The 18,181-nt window shown below is 45.5% G+C and overlaps 1 protein-coding gene across 1 annotated transcript in view; it reads right to left on the bottom strand.

The window, feature by feature from the left end:
- Window positions 1-2,010: 2,010 nt before the first annotated feature.
- Window positions 2,011-18,181, bottom strand: part of LOC138765341 (uncharacterized) — a 104,566-nt gene continuing 88,395 nt past the window's right edge. Inside the window, exons 8-9 of the mRNA XM_069942382.1 lie at window positions 15,336-15,418; window positions 2,011-2,175 (exon numbers count right to left, since the gene is read on the bottom strand). Coding sequence (XP_069798483.1) covers window positions 15,368-15,418 — 51 coding nt within the window. The 3' untranslated portion in view covers window positions 2,011-2,175; window positions 15,336-15,367. The remainder of the gene's footprint in view (window positions 2,176-15,335; window positions 15,419-18,181) is intronic.

Below are 18,181 nucleotides of genomic sequence, written 5' to 3'. Positions count from 1 at the left end.
GAATGGATGCAGATGGGATGTTCCCAAGGATGGGAAAATCCAGAACCCGGGGCCATGGTTTGAGGATAATTGGCAAACCATTTAGGAATTTCTTGTCCCAGAGGGTCGTGAATCTGTGGAATTCATTGCCACAGAGGGCAGTGGAGGCAGGTTCATTAAATATATTTAAGAGGGAATTCGATCTATTTCTTAAGTATAAGGTTATTAAAGGTTACAGAGAGAAGGCGGGGACGTGGCACTGAATTTAAGATCAGCCATGATTTCGTTGAATGGCGGAGCAGGCTTGAAGGGGCGAATGACCTACTCCTGCTCCTATGTTTCTATGTTTCTATCCTGACAGTTCCCTCACCCTTCCACCTGTATACACCAAGCACCTCGCATGTCACTTCCCACATATATCCACCCATCAGCTCTCTCACCCTCTCCCACCTTCTGCTGCGGGTCTCATCTGGACTGGCAGGTCTGGGTGTAGGGTAGGGTGAGGTTGGGTCTGACCCACCCCCACCACTCCTGACTCAACATTGCTTACCTTGGTCGTCTGCACCAGCTGCTCCACCCCACTGTCCCTGGGGAAGATGAGCTGTCCCAATAACAGCTCAGCCAACACACAGCCAGCTGAATAGATATCTGCAAGAGAGGGAAGGCCTGGCGTTAATGTCACAGGGTGTCGAGGGACGTGAGAGACAGTGAAGTTGAGTGTGGGGACTGTCCAATTGAACAACCCGGGGGGGTGAGACACAGTGTGAAGCTCCCTCTGCACCGTCATATCACACACTCTGATGCACATCACCCTCCCTTGCCCTGGTACCTCTCCATCCCTCTCCATAGTCCTTCATACCCTATATAACCATATAACCCCTTCCTGCACAGAACAGGCCAGTTCAGCACTACTAGTCCATGCCATAACAAATCCCCACCCTCCTAGTCCCACTGAGCAGCGCCTGGTCCATACCCCTACAGTCCTCTCCTATCCATGTAACTATCTAGTCTTTCCTTAAATGTAACCAATGATCCCGCCTCGACCACGTCTGCCGGAAGCTCATTCCACGTCCCCACCACCCTCTGCGTAAAGAAATTTCCCCTCATGTTCCCCTTATAATTTTCCCCCTTCAATCTTGAACCATGCCCTCTCGTTTGAATCTCCCCCACTCTTAATTGAAAAAGCCTATCCACGTTTACTGTGTGTCCCTTTTAAAATCTTAAACACCTCTATCAAGTCCCCTCTCAATCTTATACACTCCAGAGAATAAAGCCCCAGTCTGCATAACCTTTCCCTGTAACTCAGACCCTGAAATCCTGTCAACATTCTCGTGAACCTTCTCTGCACTCTCTCTATTTTGTTTATTTCTTTCCTATAATTTTGTGACCAAAACTGTACACAGTACTCCAAATTTGGCCTCACCAATGCCTTGTACAATTTCATCATAACCTCCCTACTCTTGAATTCAATACTCCGATTTATGAAGGCCAACATTCCAAATGCCTTCGTCACCACACCATCTAACTGTGTATCAGCCCTGAGGGTACTATTTACCATCACTCCTAAATGCCTTTGTTGCTCTGCACATCTCAGTAGCCTCCCATTTAATGCATATGACTTATTTAGGTATGCTTCCACTCTCTGGCACCTCTATCTCTGGCACCTCTGTCATCCTCTCGCTCTCTGACACCTCTCCCTTCTTTCTCTGGCATATCCCTCATCCCTCTCTATGTCACATCTCTCCCTCGGATAACTCTGCCTCAATCTATCTCTTTCCACCTTGGATGAAGCTTTCTCTATTTTACATGAGAACACTCAACACGCACCCCTCCCTCCCTATTTGGGACATCACCATCTCAGTCATCATGGGATACTCTCTCCATCTCAATCTCTATGCCCAACACCCCCCAACCCGTGACATCAACTTCATACCTACGGGAAAAACCTCACTCTCTGTGCTGGACAGTTCTATCTTTTTGCCTCAAGTGACAGGGCTGCCTTCCTAAAGTCTGGTTTATTACTCACCGATATTCGAGATGTCGTCAGGAGCTCTAAAGATGAGCTCTGGTGCTCGATAATACTGGGGCCAATCAAATCTATGTGGTGGAAAGCAGGGGTGGATCAATCGAAAATAGCACCTATGGCAGTGGTGGCCGTCCTCTTGCAAGAGCAGGGCTTGATGGTGGCCATATTATCTATACAGATCGAGAGGAAATACTGAGCGTTTGTGTTCTTTGTACCTTTGATAGTGCCCCCACGCCCACCCATCCAGTGCCGGCCAAGTCATCCCACCCCCTCCACAACACAACGTTAAACTGTCGGAAATCCATGCCTGGGGGTCGATGAGGGATCAAACGTTCCATGAAGGGGTTGATGGTCTAAAAAATTTGGGGATGTCCTTGAGACACACCAAGAGTCATAGCCTCCAGTCAGAGAGCCAGTCATCCACAACCACACTCTGGTTTCTCCCACAAAGATAATGCTGAAACCAATTTACGCATCACCAGAAATACCAAGCAACTGAAACTTCCTCCCATGTGGGAACATCTTAAAGGCTTTACTCAAGTCCATGTAGACAAGTCTTTTCTTCATCAATGTTCCTAGTATGTGCACAAAGCCGTGTTGGCTGGTCCTTATTTGTCCCTAACTGTCAAAATACTTCTATATCCAATCTCTTAGAGCACCTTCTAATGACTTGTTTACTCCTGATATTAGGCTCACCGGCCTATCATTTCCTAGGTTATATTTGGAGCCTCTTTTTAAACAACGGGACAAATGAGCTCCCCTCCAATCCTCCGGCACCTCACCGGTGGCTAAGGATGTTATTATATCTATCTGCCAGGGCGTTTGCAATTTCTGCAACAGCCTCCCTCAAATTCCAAGGGAACTGGGGATTTATCCCCCTTGATTCACTTTAAGACTACAAGCACTTCCTCCTCTTTATCTAGGTTCCCTGACCTCACTGCTTATATGCCTCGCTCCCCTAGACTCCGTGCCAGTTTCCTGAATAAAAAGAGATTTAAGAAAAATCTAGAAGATCTCCCCCATCTCTTCTAGCTTCATACATAAGTGATCACTCTGATCTACAAGAGGACCAATTTTGTCCCTCCAGATTTCCCTATTAATTTGGTCCTGCATTTTTTAATCCTCCTCTCAAGATCCTCATTTGCTCCTTGTTGCCTGTACCAGCTGTACACCACTCTCTTCTTTGGAAAATCAAGGTTCCCTCTGCGTCCTAACTTTGCCTTTAATCTTCACATGCAGACCTTGTGTTTCCACTTTGAAAGCCTCCCACTGACTGAACTCATTTGCCTGAGAACAACCTGTCCCAATCCATGCTTTCTAGACCCTTTCTCATTTCCTCAAACTTGCCCTTTCTCCAACTGAGAATCTCAGCCTGAAGACCAGACCAATCCTTCTCCATAATAAACTTGAAACAAATGGACTTATCATCACTGGACCCAAAATATTCCCCTCCATATATATATGTCCCGTCTTGTCTTGTTTGACAATAGGTGATCCAGTACTGCATTCTCTCTGGTTGGTACCTCTATATATCGATTGAAAAACTTTCCTGGACACATTTGACAGAGTCCAAGCCATCAGTCCCAGTCAATATGTGGAAAGTTCAAATCTACTATTCCACCCTTATGTTTGGAACACAGGAACATAGGAAGTAGGAACAGGAGTAGGCCAAAAATGGCCCATCGATCCTGCTCCACCATTCAATACGATCATGGCTGATCTAATTGATGACCCAACTCCACCTACCTGCCTTTTCCCCATATCCCCTAATTCCTCTATCATTTAAAAATTTATCTACCTGAATTTTAAATATCTTTAATGAGGCAGCCTCAACCACTTCCCTGGTTAGAGCATTCCAAACATGCACTGCACTCTGGGAAAAACTATTTTTCCTCATCTCTGTGCTAAATCTACTCCCCCGAATCTTGAGGCTGTGTTCTCTCATTTTAGTTTCCCCGGCCAGCTCAAAAACCTTCCTACATCTATCCTATCCATACCCTTCATAATCCTAAATGTTTCTATAAGATCTCCTCTCATTCTTCTGAACTCGAGCGAAAACAATCCTCGACGATTTAATCTTTCCTGCAACTCTCTGCTATTTTCTCCAGATTTGCTCCTCTAATTCTCATTTACTGATGGGCAGTCTATAATACAAGCCCATGAATGTGGTTATCCCTTTCCCATTTAACAATTCCACCCACAGAGCCTCAATAGACAAGCCCGAGGGTCTGTCCTGTCTGAGCACTGCAATAATATTTCACCTGATAAAACGCCACTCCTCTCCCTTTCATTCCTCTCCCTCTATCACATCGGAAACCACTGAAACGTCGTGCTGCCAGTACTGGGCTTCCTCCCACCAAGCCATATTAATGGCTACAGTTTCAAAATTCTATGTGCTAATCCATGCTCTAAACATCTGCCTTTCTGACACTACCCCTTTCAGTGAAACAGATACACCTGAGAACATTTCCACCAGATACAACCGTTTGATTTCTGAATTGACACAGTCTGGACATCATCTTTCCCTCCTCCACTCTCCTATCTGCTCTGTTTGTCTGGTTCCAATCTCCTTGCAAATCTAGATTAAACATCACCCATCCCCCACCCGACCAGAGGAACACTAGCAAATCTTCCTGCAAGAATAATCATCTCCCTTAACTTCAGATTAACCGTCCATCAGAACAGGTTCCAACTTCCCTGGAAGACCGCGTCAAATTTGAAACTGGGGTTAGTGGCACCATTAATAGCCCCGGGTGGGCGAACTAGGCTAGTCTGGTCACACTGTGTCTTGGTGCAGGATCGCTCGCCAAGAGGTGGCACGGTTAGTGTTGCGGTAAGTGCAATGGTGTTACAGAGCCAGCGACCGGGGTATGAATCCAGCACTGTCTCCCTGGCTTTACGTGGGTTTCCATCAGCTGCATAGTTACCTCCCACCCTTCAAAAACACATCAGGGGTGTAGTTCAATTGGGTGTAATTTGGTCGCAGGGGTTTATTTGATGAAAGGACCTGTGTTCATGCTGCATGTCTAAATTTAAATTTCAGGCTGTCCCATTGCTGAAAAACTGTTCTTCCCCCTCACCTTGAATCTTTTGCCCTGCAAGACCTTCGTGATGGTTATTAGCTCTACACCACCCACCAGCCAGGCCTCGTACACCACACCGAAAGACCCACTGCCGATAATTTAAACATCTGCGTAGGGCACCTCCTTGATCCAGTGTGGCCACCACCCTTGGGGCCTTGTTGCTATCTCCTGTGGGGCAGTTTCAGTAGCATTTACACACCCAGAGAGCACAGAACTGGCCATTTGTCCAACATGGTGTCTATCCTTCCCTCGAACTTTCTTCCAAACATCACCTCAATGTCAGAATTCATCCTCTGGTGGTTCGTTCCAGACTCTTATTTTTTTTTAAATTTTATTGAAGAATTTTACAAAACCAAAATATATATAATCTAAAACTAACCCCTACTACCCCCCTCCTCCCCCGTCCCCCCTACACCCTCCCCCCTTCGGAGCTTTTTTAAAACACAGTAAGACCGATTATGACAGGTTGCTGGATGGTGTGCTATGTTTTTACACCTTTCATCAGAAATAAAACTTTTATTTAACATCTAAACACATACGTTCCAAATACACTGTTGGATAAGTCTCCAAAAATTGTGAAGGAAACCAAATTGGCAAAAAGAATAATTGAGTTGATGGGGGGGTTTAAATTTGGTTGAAAAATGGCGACGGATGAATCCGACTGAGAAGGATTATTCTTTTTATGTAGCTCGTCATGAGTCATTCTCAAGAATAGATTTTTTTGGGAATCAGCTCATTTGCAGGGTAGGATTTAACAAGCTGAGTACAAGAGTAGGATTTTATCAGTCCATTCATTGTTCTTAATTAAATGTAATGTTGCCGAGATGGCGGGAATTAACTATCGTTGGAGATTTAATGAGATGTTGCTACAAAGGCCTGAATTTATTTTGTATGTAAAAGATCAGATTAAGATTTTTCAGAAACAAATGCGGGATCAGTTCACAGTAAATTTACGTTATGGGGTTCTTTAAAAGGATTCTTACAGGGTCAAATTATTAGTTACACAGCAAAAGTGAAGGAGCAGCATAAAGCAGAACTTCAAGATTTAGAAAAAGAAATTGCAGTATTGGAGAAGATATTTCAGAAAGATGCAGCAAAAGAAAACAAGATACAGTCATCGACATCGAAGCTTCAATTATCATACACAGCAAACTATCATTATGAAGAACGACTTATCCTTTCCAAATGAATACATGATTGAATTTTGTTCTGCCATCTTTGTATACTCAGTTCAACATCATTTTTCCAAGTGACAGCGAGACATTTTCGACCTACTGCCAACCGTGGACGTATAAATGCAATTTAAGGTTTCTCCAATCGTAAACCTGTCATTATTGTCTTCATGTATCCCAATAAACATACCCATGGGTTGACATACAGATCTATTTTGAATAAACCTCACAAAAAGTTAATTATTTGTTCCCAAAAGAGCCTAACTTTTGTACATTCCCATACTGAATCTAAGGAAGTACCTGTCTTTTCACCAAACCGAAAACACCAATCTGACACACTAAATCCAACTATTTCCAATTTTTCAGGAGTTTTATATAACTGATGCAAAAAGTTATCATAAACCAAACTATATTGAACATTAATTAACTTCATAACACTATCAAGACACATATCAGACCACTCCTCCACAGATATAGGCATATAGAAGCATATATGTTTTAAATACATTGGTCATTTTTTTTGTAGTAACATACATTTCTGAAACAAATCCCTTTTTGCCTTATCAACAATAAATTTCTCAAATTTCAATTGACCAGGCAATACTTACTCTCATCAAAAACATTCTAACAAATAAATCTTGTACTTGATAATATGCATGTAAAGTGCTTGTGATACACCAAACTTCTCTCTAAGTAGAACCATCTCCCTGGGGGGGACAGGGTTCACAGCCATTCCTTTTGTCCACAACCCTCCTTCTCCAAGAGGGTCAGGTCACCCCTCATTCTCCAGCATGCTCCAAGGGAGATAGAACACTCTGAATTCCTCCCCAACTCCAAAAGCTCAGCAGGACTGAGACCTTCCTCAACACAAACGAGAGTTCGTCCCCCAAGACATCTCATGGAGTGGAAGGAGCCCCTTGCTTCATCGCTAAACGCTGTTGAGTCGCCACACCAGCAACGCTTTCCAGGACCTTGATCTGGGATTGTTGGTGGTGGGATGGGGGGTTGGGGAGGTGGGAAAAGATGGAACAGGTTCTATAATCCGGTGTTGTGGGGTGTGGAAGGGCGATCTGTCTCACAGTAGGAGAGATCGCATTCTGGGGTGAGGGGAGAGCTCTTTAACATTCCTTTTGGAAGGGCTACCTTCCCTCCCACTCCCGAAAACTGCTCTCCCAAGATACCTCACCCGCGCCCCACGCCAATTCCTCGATCCTTTTTTCATCTCTCACCCAATACCACACTCCCGGTTCCTCAGTGCCTTACATCCCCTCCAACCCCAGCTCTCCAGCTCAACCCTACTTCTGATCCAATCTCCCTCCGCCTGTGGTGCACCCCCATATTTTCGTTCCGCCCTCCACATAACCTCCACTGCTACAGACCACATCCCTGCAACCCTGCCCAAGCCACTGCTCTCTCGCACCTGCCTAGAAAGCGCCTTGCATTCAGGATGGAGAGAGGGTGTTAAATGTGGCCTCCATTCTCTCTGGCCACACCGGGTGATGTATGGTGCTGGAGGAGGCTCTGTCCCAGTAGTGGAGCCGGTGACAGGATCTTTATCTCACCCATGGGCCCTGGGCGCTTCCAAACACAACGCCGTTGCTCAGAAAGGGTCCCTGGGATGTTCCCTCATGCGGGCCTCATTGCCCTTCCAGGAGAGACATCCTACTTGTGCTGCTCGGCCCTGGTGCAGCTCAGCTATGGCAACACAGCAGCAGTTGCCCCACTCTGTGACATCATCTCCCCATCTGTGTCACCTCCCCTATTTGTGACACCACTAGTGTAATGGCCAGGGACATTCAGCTATTTCAATCCTCCTCAATTTTCCCAAGCGAGGGCTGGGGAGGGGGTTGGGGGGGGGGGTAGTTCAACTTGTATAAATTACTTGAGTTGTTATCTCTTCTACCTCCTTGATATTTGATTCCATTTTGAGGACATTTTAGTTGACTATTTTATTGACATTGCCTGTAATCTCCCTTCTTAAGTGACATGATTTTGTATTTATCCCAATTGATCTTATACCCAAAGATCTCCCCATTGTCCTCCAGAGTGGAGCGCAACTTGGGCAACGAGTGTGTCAGGTCTGTCAGATCTGTCAGAACATCTCAGCAAATAAATTGGATTGATGCTCTTCCTGCCCTGTTCTGAATATTTTAATGACTGAATCCTGGCAAATGGCCACGGCTGATGGCCCCATGGCTCACAAAAACTGCGCTGGAGATAGCGGGAAACCCTGCCTGCATGATCTTTTCAGTGGGAAGGCTCAAGTAATTTGTCCATTGGTCACAAATTTAGCCTTGGGCGCACGGTGAAACACCCTTATCCAATGTATAAAAGTTGGCCGCAGCCCCAATTTTCCCAGCACTTAAATAATTCTCCCACTCTAACTAGTGTGAGAAACACAGCTCACTGATTAAATAATTTTGAAGTCGATAGGTGAAGCGATATAATCTTTGTTTTCAACGTTCTTGCAAGAGCGGGTCTCGTTCAGAAAGGCACACACACTGCTATTCAACAACCTTTTTTTCTACATTTCTTTCTGTTAATAACCACTCCTCCGTTAGTTTAATTGGTTAGTTCACTGAGTAATTGATAAGTTCGTTTAACATATCAAAAGATGTTCCTCTTCTTGTATTAAAGCCTGACCTAGTTTCCATCTCCTACTCCCCTTATTTCACTACCCCTACCTTTATTTATTCTCATCCTTATCTGGTATGATGCCCAGTTCTTTCGCAATGTTTTTGGTATCATTTTGGCTTTCTCTGCAATTTTTTGCAGGAAGTGACCTTCCTTGGTAATGTAGCTGACTGCCCCCCCACCCCCGACCTCCCCTTAAGGTACACATCGGCTTTCTCTGGGCAACCATATTAACTCTGCAGAAACAGGCCTTTGGCTACTTTCCACAATCCCGCCTCCTCCTTTTCTATTTATTCTATTGTTTCTTCATCACTGGAGATAGAACCATAAAATGCCTCCAATTTGGATAACATCATCCCACGAGTCTCTTCCATTTTCTAAAGCTTTCACTCTCAAGTCAATACAGATTATCCCGTGTTGACCCATTTGTTTAATAATTGCAGTTTCCATAAGCCGCTGTGTAAGCCCGTGCACACAGGGCATATATAATACATTATCCCACACCAGTTAGTACTCCTACCACCACTATTAAGGAGGGCAGTATGGAGACGCTTACTCCCTCCCATTTTCCAAAGTACAACTCCAGCCACCCAGTTAGTGAGGTGTCCACTCCTGAACTTTCGGCCAACGCCTCAGCCAGGGTGGAGAGGCCCTGCTACACTTTTGTAATAGTTCCATCTGGGCTGCATCGTGTGGGATAAAAGTACAGCAATTTCCACTTAGCATTACACAGTCTCCTCCTCTCTCTGCTCACACCAAATCTAGCGCTATTCTGTTTTCACAAGCCACGCGACTGGTGGCATCCAATTGATCAGTGATCCCCTTTACAGCATCGAGGATATAATTTATAAACCATTGTTGATTGTGGTAAATATAGTTTATCCAGTCCACGTTTTTTTATTGATAGTTTCCCACCAAAAGATAGTTAACTCAAACTCTGCTGCTATCTGATTGCGTGCGTTAAATTTATTAGGTACTCCCCTTGGCACCCCAATTGAATCAATATAAATTTGGTTACATAAAGACATTCCCAGGAACTCCCTCTTACTTCTCTTTATCCCTATTACCTTCTCCCATTCAAATTTCAAGGTGAAGGGTATGGCCAATTGAATGATTGCACAGGTACCCTTCCAGTTGGGAGGAAGAATCAGTCTAAGGATCCTCCCTCTCCACAATCACCATAGATCCATTCAAGGTACATTCAAGGCTGAGTAGTGGCCTCCCCTCTCCTCTGTCACATCTCGTACCTTGAAACATATTTTAGATTTCCTACATTCCTCGTGAACTGTCTTCCTTTTGTCTAGAAGTTCAGGCTGTGTGATTTCCTGACACAGCCGAGAATGCCGCGGAATCCGGACATCCTTCTTCAGAGCAGGAGGGAAATCAGGGACAGAAATTTACAGGACTGGTTACCCCAGGCCATTTTATCCTGATACAAGGCCATCGTTCACCTCATTCCTTGTTTGTCTTTATCCCAACCCAGTGGAAATGGAATCACCTGTCCTATAAGTGCATGCATAGCTATTTCTCTTTTTTAAACCCTTCACTGTATATTTTACCTATTCTACCCAGACATTTGTATCGCCATAACTTGTCTCAATCGTCTGTCTAAGGTCCTCTACCTCCACTATATTTACTAATTTCAGATCATTGGATGGAGTATAGGGTTTCTCGCTGGGCATTATTGTGAAGGTACGATCAGTTGGATGAGTCTTGGATACTTCTGCGATTATTCTAAATCAACACGCCAACGGGTCCTTTCCCCTGATGTTTATCCCCATTCCAAATTGATTTCTCATCTACCCCTTTCGAGTAGGTTTTTTCCATTCATTTCCTCAAGCCCTGAGGTACGTTTAATGGTCATATAGATAGGATTACACTCTTTGTTCCTGCAGTTAATGGCAAAGGTCCTCTCCAGATTGATATCCGACATTTTACTACCAGATCTTGTACTAGGCGTCCAGCACCGGGTCTGGGTGGTCCACCATGCATCACACCAATAGGGACAGTGTCTATTAAGACACATATGTTTCTCCTGAACACTATGTCATCTCTGACTCTCAACCCCACCACATTTTATTAAGCTACAAGCATGACATTGAATCACCTGCAGTTTAGAACTCTCGGGGATGGTCATGGAGAACTTTACTGGCCCTGAAGGCTTGAGGGAGGATTCTAATCCTCTCCCTATTGGGGTATGAATCTCATTGGACCCACCCTAGTACTTCTTACCCTATATAACCATATAACCACTTACAGCACAGAACAGGCCAGTTCAGCCCTACTAGTCAAGGCCTTAGCAAATCCCCACCCTCCTAGTCCCAGTGACCAGCACCCGGTCCATACCCCTCTAGTCCCCTCCTATTCATGTAACGATCCAGTCTTTCCTTAAACGTAACCAATGATCCCGCCTCAACCACGTCTGTCGGAAGCTCATTCCACATCCCCACCACCCTTTGTATAATGAAATTTCCCCACATGTTCCCCTTAAAATTTTCCCCCTTCAATCTTCAACCATGCCCTCTCGTTTGAATCTCCCCCACTCTTAATTGAAAAAGCCTATCCACGTTTACTCTGTCTGTCCCTTTTAAAATCTTAAACACCTCTATCAAGTCCCCTCTCAATCTTCTACGCTCCAAAGAAAAAAGCCCCAGTCTGCAATACCTTTCCCTGTAACTCAAACCCTGAAATCCTGTCAACATTCTCGTGAACCTTCTCTGCACTCTCTCTATTTTGTTTATATATCTCCTATAATTTAGTGACCAAAACTGTACATAGTACTCCAAATTTGGCCTCACCAATGCCTTGTACAATTTCATCATAACCTCCCTACTCTTGAATTCAATACTCAAATTTATGAAGGCCAACATTCCAAATGCCTTCTTCACCACACCATCCACCTGAGTATCAGCCTTGAGGTTACTATTTACCAGAACTCCTAAATCCCTTTGTTGCTCTGCACGCCTCAATTGTCGACCATTCAATGTATATGACCTATTTAAATTTGCCTTTCCAAAATGCAGCACCTCACATTTATCTGTACTAAATTCCATCAGCCATTTCTCAGCCCACACCTCCAGCCTTCCTAAGTCACCTTTTAATCTACGGTAATCCACCTCACTGTCCACAACACCACCGACCGTTGTGTCATCCGCAAACTTGCTTATCCAATTCTCCACCCCTACATCCAGATCGTTAATATATTTAACAAATAATAGTGGACCCAGGACCGAACGCTGAGGAACTCCACTAGTCACCGGCCTCAAATTGGACAAACAATTTTCTACCACGACTCTTTGACACCTCCCATCCAACCATTGCTGAATCCATTTCACTTCCACCTTATTTATACCTAATGCCTCTACCTTTTTTCCTAACCTCCTGTGGGGAACTTTGTCAAAAGCTTTACTAAAGTCCAAATAGACAACATCCACAGCTTTCCCTTCATCAACCATTTTTGTAACCCCCTCGAAGAACTCAAAATGTTTTGTCAAGCATGATCTACCCCTGACAAAACCATGCTGATTACTCCCTCGCAATCCCTGAACCTCCAAATAATTGTAAATACCATCGCTCAGAACACTTTCCATCAACTTGCCCACCACAGATGTCAGACTCACAGGCCTAGAATTCCCAGGTTTACATTTAGACCCTTTCTTAAACAGCGGAACAACATGCACCACCCTCCAATCCTTTGGCACCACCCCCGTGGCCAGTGACATCCTAAATATCTCTGTTAATGGCCCCACTAACCGTCCACTAGTCTCCCTGAGTGTCCTAGGGAATATTTTGTCCGGTCCAGGAGATTTATCCACCTTTATCTTTTTTAACACAGCCATCACTACCTCCTCGGTTATGCTTATATGCTTCATGACCTCCCCACGATTCTTCTTTACTTCAACTGGTTCAACATTTTTTTCCTGAGTGAATACCGAGGCAAAGAAATCATTCAAAATTTGCCCCATTTCCTCTGACTTCTCACTCAGCCTACCCTCGCTATCTACAAGGGGACCAATTTTATCCCTCACTAATCTTTTACTTTTAATGTACTTATAGAAACCCTTTGAATTTATTTTTACTCTGTCAGCCAAAACCTCTTCATGCCTTTTTTTGGCCTTTCTAATTTCTTTCTTAAGATTCCTTCTACACTCCTTGTAGTCCTCCTTCAACTTCTCAGCTCCCTGCTCTTTATACCTCTTGTACACCTCCCTTTTTCTCCTAACCAAATTTCCAATATTCCTCGAAAACCAAGCCTTCCTCTGACTTCCAGCTTTTCCTTTGATCCACACTGTGACATAACTACGCTGTACCCTCAAAATTTCTTATTTGTATATCCTCCATTTTTCATTTACATCCTTACCTGAAAATATCCCGTCCCGCTCAATACTCACCAAATCCCTTCTTATTCCTTCGAAATTTGCTCTTTTCCAATCCAGAACCTCAACTGATCTATCACATCTAAAACAAATGTATCCAGGAATATTAAGATGCCAGTTGCAATATCGTGACCCCAAGTATCTGTCCATGCTCTCAGCTCATCTACCTTGTTCACTATGCTTCTTGCATTAAAATATATGCATCTCAGAGAATGACCCTCACATATATTATCTTTTTTACCTTCTACCCTAATCTCCATCCTACCTTTCTTATCTTTTTTATTCCTAGCTAGGTGGCCATACTCCCTGGACACTGCTCTCACACTCTGTTCCCGACCCCCCTGCCAAACTAGTTTAAACCTTCCCCCACAGCTCTAGCAAATCTGCTTGCCAGCACGTTGGTCCCCCTCCAGTTCAAGTGGAGTCCGTCCCTCTTTTGCAGGTCCGACATTCCCCAGAAGAGATCCCAATGATCCAGAAATCTTATCCCTTGCACCCTGCATCATCTCTTTAGCCACGCATTCAACCTCCACATCCTCCTATTTTACCCTCACAAGCTCGTGGCACGGGCAGCAATCCAGAGATTACTACCTTGGAGGTCCTGTTTTTTAACTTCCTACCTAATTCCACATAATCCTGGTTCAGGACCACATTCCCACTTCTAACTAAGTCATTGGTCCCCACATGGACCACGACTTCTGGCTGTTCTCCTTCCCCTTGCAGAATGCAATGTACTCGATCAGAGATATCCCTGACCCTGGCACCAGGGAGGCAACATACCAACCTGGATCCCCGATCTCATCCCACAAACCTTCTATCTGTCCCTCTGACTAATGAATCCCCAACTACAAGAATCCTATCCTTATCCTTCTTTCCGATCTGAACCTCAGGGGCAGCCCCTGTGCCAGCGACCTGACCCCCACGAATCGTCCCTGATAGGCTGTTCAACCCAGCAGTATCCAAAGCCAAATACATGTTGCTGAGGGGCACATCCACAGGGGTACTCTGCACTGGCGCTCTCCCTCCTTTCCTCACAGTCACCCAATTCCCTGACTCCTGCCTTCTAGTGGTGACTGTCTCCCTGTAACTCCTCTCTATCACTGCCTCTGCTTCCCTTACGATCCTCAGTTCATCCATTTGCAGCTCAAGCACCCGAACACGGTCACTCATTATATACAATTGGATGCACCTTTTGCACATGTAGTCATCAGGAACAGCTGTACAGTCTCTGATTTCCCACATCCCACAAATGGAGCACTTAACTACCCCAACTGACTCCATTTCCTCCTTTCTTACTATAACACCCTTGACTAATAAGTTCCTTCTTAGCCCCTGCTCACCGAAGTCCCTCGAGCCAAAGTCCCTACTCCTTCACTGGGCCACTCCTCGAGCCAAATTCCCCACTCCTTCACTGAGCCACTCCTCGAGCCAAAGTCCCCACTCCTTCACTGGGCCGCTCCTCGAGCCAAAGTCCCCATTCCTTCACTGGGCCACTCCTCGAGCCAAAATCCACACTCCTTCACTGGGCCACTCCTCGAGCCAAAGTCCCCACTCCTTCACTGGGCCACTCCTCGAGCCAAAGTCCCCACTCCTTCACTGGGACACTCCTCGAGCCAAAGTCCCTACTCCTTCACTGGGCCACTCCTCGAGCCAAAGTCCCCACTCCTTCACTGGGCCACTCCTCGAGCCAAAGTCCCCACTCCTTCACTGGGCCACTCCTCGAGCCAAAGTCCCCACTCCTTCACTGGGCCACTCCTCGAGCCAAAGTCCCCACTCCTTCACTGGGCCACTCGTCGAGCCAAAGTCCCCACTCCTTCACTGGGACACTCCTCGAGCCAAAGTCCCCACTCCTTCACTGGGCCATTCACTCATTTCGACGCTCCACGCTGGCCGCTCCCTCCTTTTCTACTCGTTTTATTAGCCCCTTACCAATTAACCCCAATTAACTCCAAGCTCCTCCTTCTCCTCTCACCCGACACCAGGCACTGACTCACTGTCTCCTCCAACCCCGAGTCGGACCTGCCTGAGCCCAAGTCCCGGTAAGTGCAGCTTTTATTTGACTCACCCTCTAATTCTGTCTCTTGGCTCCTCCTCCTCTCACCTGACACCAGGCACTGACTCACTGTCTCCTCCGACCCCAAGTCTGACCTGACCATAGATAAGAAGGGAAATTGGAGACAGTATTAGGTCCAAAGAGAGAGCATATCAATTGGCCAAAAAAATTACCTCAACTGAAGACTGGGATCAGTTCAAGATGCATCAAAGGAGGACAAAGGGATTAATCAAGAGAGCAAAAATAAATTATGAATGGAAGCTTGCGGAAAATATAAAAACCGACTGCAAAAGCTTTTATAAATATGTCAAGAGGAAAAGATTGGTGAAATCCAGAGTAGGTCCTTTGCAGTCGGAATCAGGGGAATATATAATTGGGAATAAGGAAATGGCAGACCAATTAAATTCTTAATTTAGTTCTGTTTTTGCAAGAGACGATACAAATAACCTCCCAAGGATGTTGGGAAACATAGAGACTAATGCAAGGGAGGAACTGAAAGAAATCAGTATATCTAAGGACATGGTCTTGGGGAAATTGATGGGATTGAAGGCCAATAAATCCCAAGGGCCTGATAATCTACATCTTAGGGTACTTAAGGAAGTGGCCATTCAGATAGCAGATGCTTTAAGAATTATTTTCCAGAACTCGATAGACTCAGGATCAGTACCCATGAATTGGAGGGTAGCTAATGTTACCCCACTATTTAAAAATTGGGGTAGAGAAAAAGCGGGGAATTATATGCCGGTGAGCCTGACATCAGTAGTGGGCAAAATGATGGAATCCATTATTAAGGATGTAATAGAGGAGCATATGACTAGCAGAGAAGGGATCGGAGGGAGTCAACATGGATTTACAAAAGGTAAATCGTGCTTGACAAATCTATTGGAATTCTTTGAGATGGTGACAGGTAAAATAAATGGGGGAGAGCCAGGGGATGTGGTCTACCGGGACTTCCAAAATTCCTTCGATAAGTTCCCACATAAATGATTGGCTTCCAAAATCAAGGCTCATGCGATTGGGGGCAAAGTATTGATGTGGATTGAGAACTGTCTGGCAGGTAGAAGACAGAGAGTTGGAATAAATGGCTCGTTTTCTGAGTGGCAGGCGGAGACCAGTGGGGTTCCACAGGGATCTGTACTGGGACCCCATCTGTTCACAATTTACATTAATGATCAGGATGAGGGGATTGGATGTAATATCTCCAAATTTGCAGATGACATTAAGCTAGGAGGGGTTGTGTGCACGGAAGAGGGAGTCAGGAAGCTCCAGTGTGATTTGGATAAATTGAGGGACTGGGCAGATCCATGGCAAATGCACTACAATGTGGATAAATGTGAGGTTATCCACTTTGGTAATACAAACCAGAGGGCAGATTACTATTTGAATGGCAATAGATTAAGAGATGGGGAAGTGCAGAGAGACCTAGGGGCACTTGTACACCAGTCTCTGAAGGCGAGCATGCAGGTAGTGCAGGCGGTTAAAAAGGCAAATGGTATTTTGTCCTTCATATAAAGAGTGTTTGAGTATAGGAACAAGGATACCTTACTGCAGCTGTACAGGGCCTTGGTGAGACCCCACCTGGAGTATTGTGTGCAGTTTTGGTCACCTTATCTAAGGAAGGAAGTTCTTGCAATGGAGGGAGTGCAGAGGTGATTCACCAGGCTGATACCTGGAATGGCAGGAATGACTTATGAGGAAAGATTGCGCAAATTGGGATTGTACTCGCTGGAGTTTAGAAGATTGAGAGGGGATCTCATAGAGATGTATAAAATTCTGGCAGGACTGGACAGAATGGATGCAGATGGGATGTTCCCAAGGATGGGAAAATCCAGAACCCGGGGCCATGGTTTGAGGATAATTGGCAAACCATTTAGGAATTTCTTGTCCCAGAGGGTGGTGAATTGTGGAATTCATTGCCACAGAGGGCAGTGGAGGCAGGTTCATTAAATATATTTAAGAGGGAATTCGATCTATTTCTTAAGTATAAGGTTATTAAAGGTTACAGAGAGAAGGCGGGGACTTGGCACTGAATTTAAGATCAGCCATGATTTCGTTGAATGGCGGAGCAGGCTTGAAGGGGCGAATGACCTACTCCTGCTCCTATGTTTCTATGTTTCTATCCTGACAGTTCCCTCACCCTTCCACCTGTATACACCAAGCACCTCGCATGTCACTTCCCACATATATCCACCCATCAGCTCTCTCACCCTCTCCCACCTTCTGCTGCGGGTCTCATCTGGACGGGCAGGTCTGGGTGTAGGGTAGGGTGAGCTTGGGTCTGACCCACCCCCACCACTCCTGACTCAACATTGCTTACCTTGGTCGTCTGCACCAGCTGTTCCACCCCACTGTCCCTGGGGAAGATGAGCTGTCCCAATAACAGCTCAGCCAACACACAGCCAGCTGAATAGATATCTGCAAGAGAGGGAAGGCCTGGCGTTAATGTCACAGGGTGTCGAGGGACGTGAGAGACAGTGAAGTTGAGTGTGGGGACTGTCCAATTGAACAACCCGGGGGGGTGAGACACAGGGTGAAGCTCCCTCTGCACTGTCATATCACACACTCTGATGCACATCACCCTCCCTTGCCCTGGTACCTCTCCATCCCTCTCCATAGTCCTTCATACCCTATATAACCATATAACCATATAACCCCTTACAGCACAGAACAGGCCAGTTCAGCACTACTAGTCCATGCCATAACAAATCCCCACCCTCCTAGTCCCACTGAGCAGCGCCTGGTCCATACCCCTACAGTCCTCTCCTATCCATGTAACTATCTAGTCTTTCCTTAAATGTAACCAATGATCCCGCCTCGACCACGTCTGCCGGAAGCTCATTCCACATCCCCACCACCCT

The sequence above is a fragment of the Narcine bancroftii genome, chromosome 5 (assembly GCF_036971445.1).
Source record: "Narcine bancroftii isolate sNarBan1 chromosome 5, sNarBan1.hap1, whole genome shotgun sequence".
Taxonomy (NCBI): Eukaryota; Metazoa; Chordata; class Chondrichthyes; order Torpediniformes; family Narcinidae; genus Narcine; species Narcine bancroftii.
This window is presented reverse-complemented; position numbering and strand designations above follow the sequence as displayed.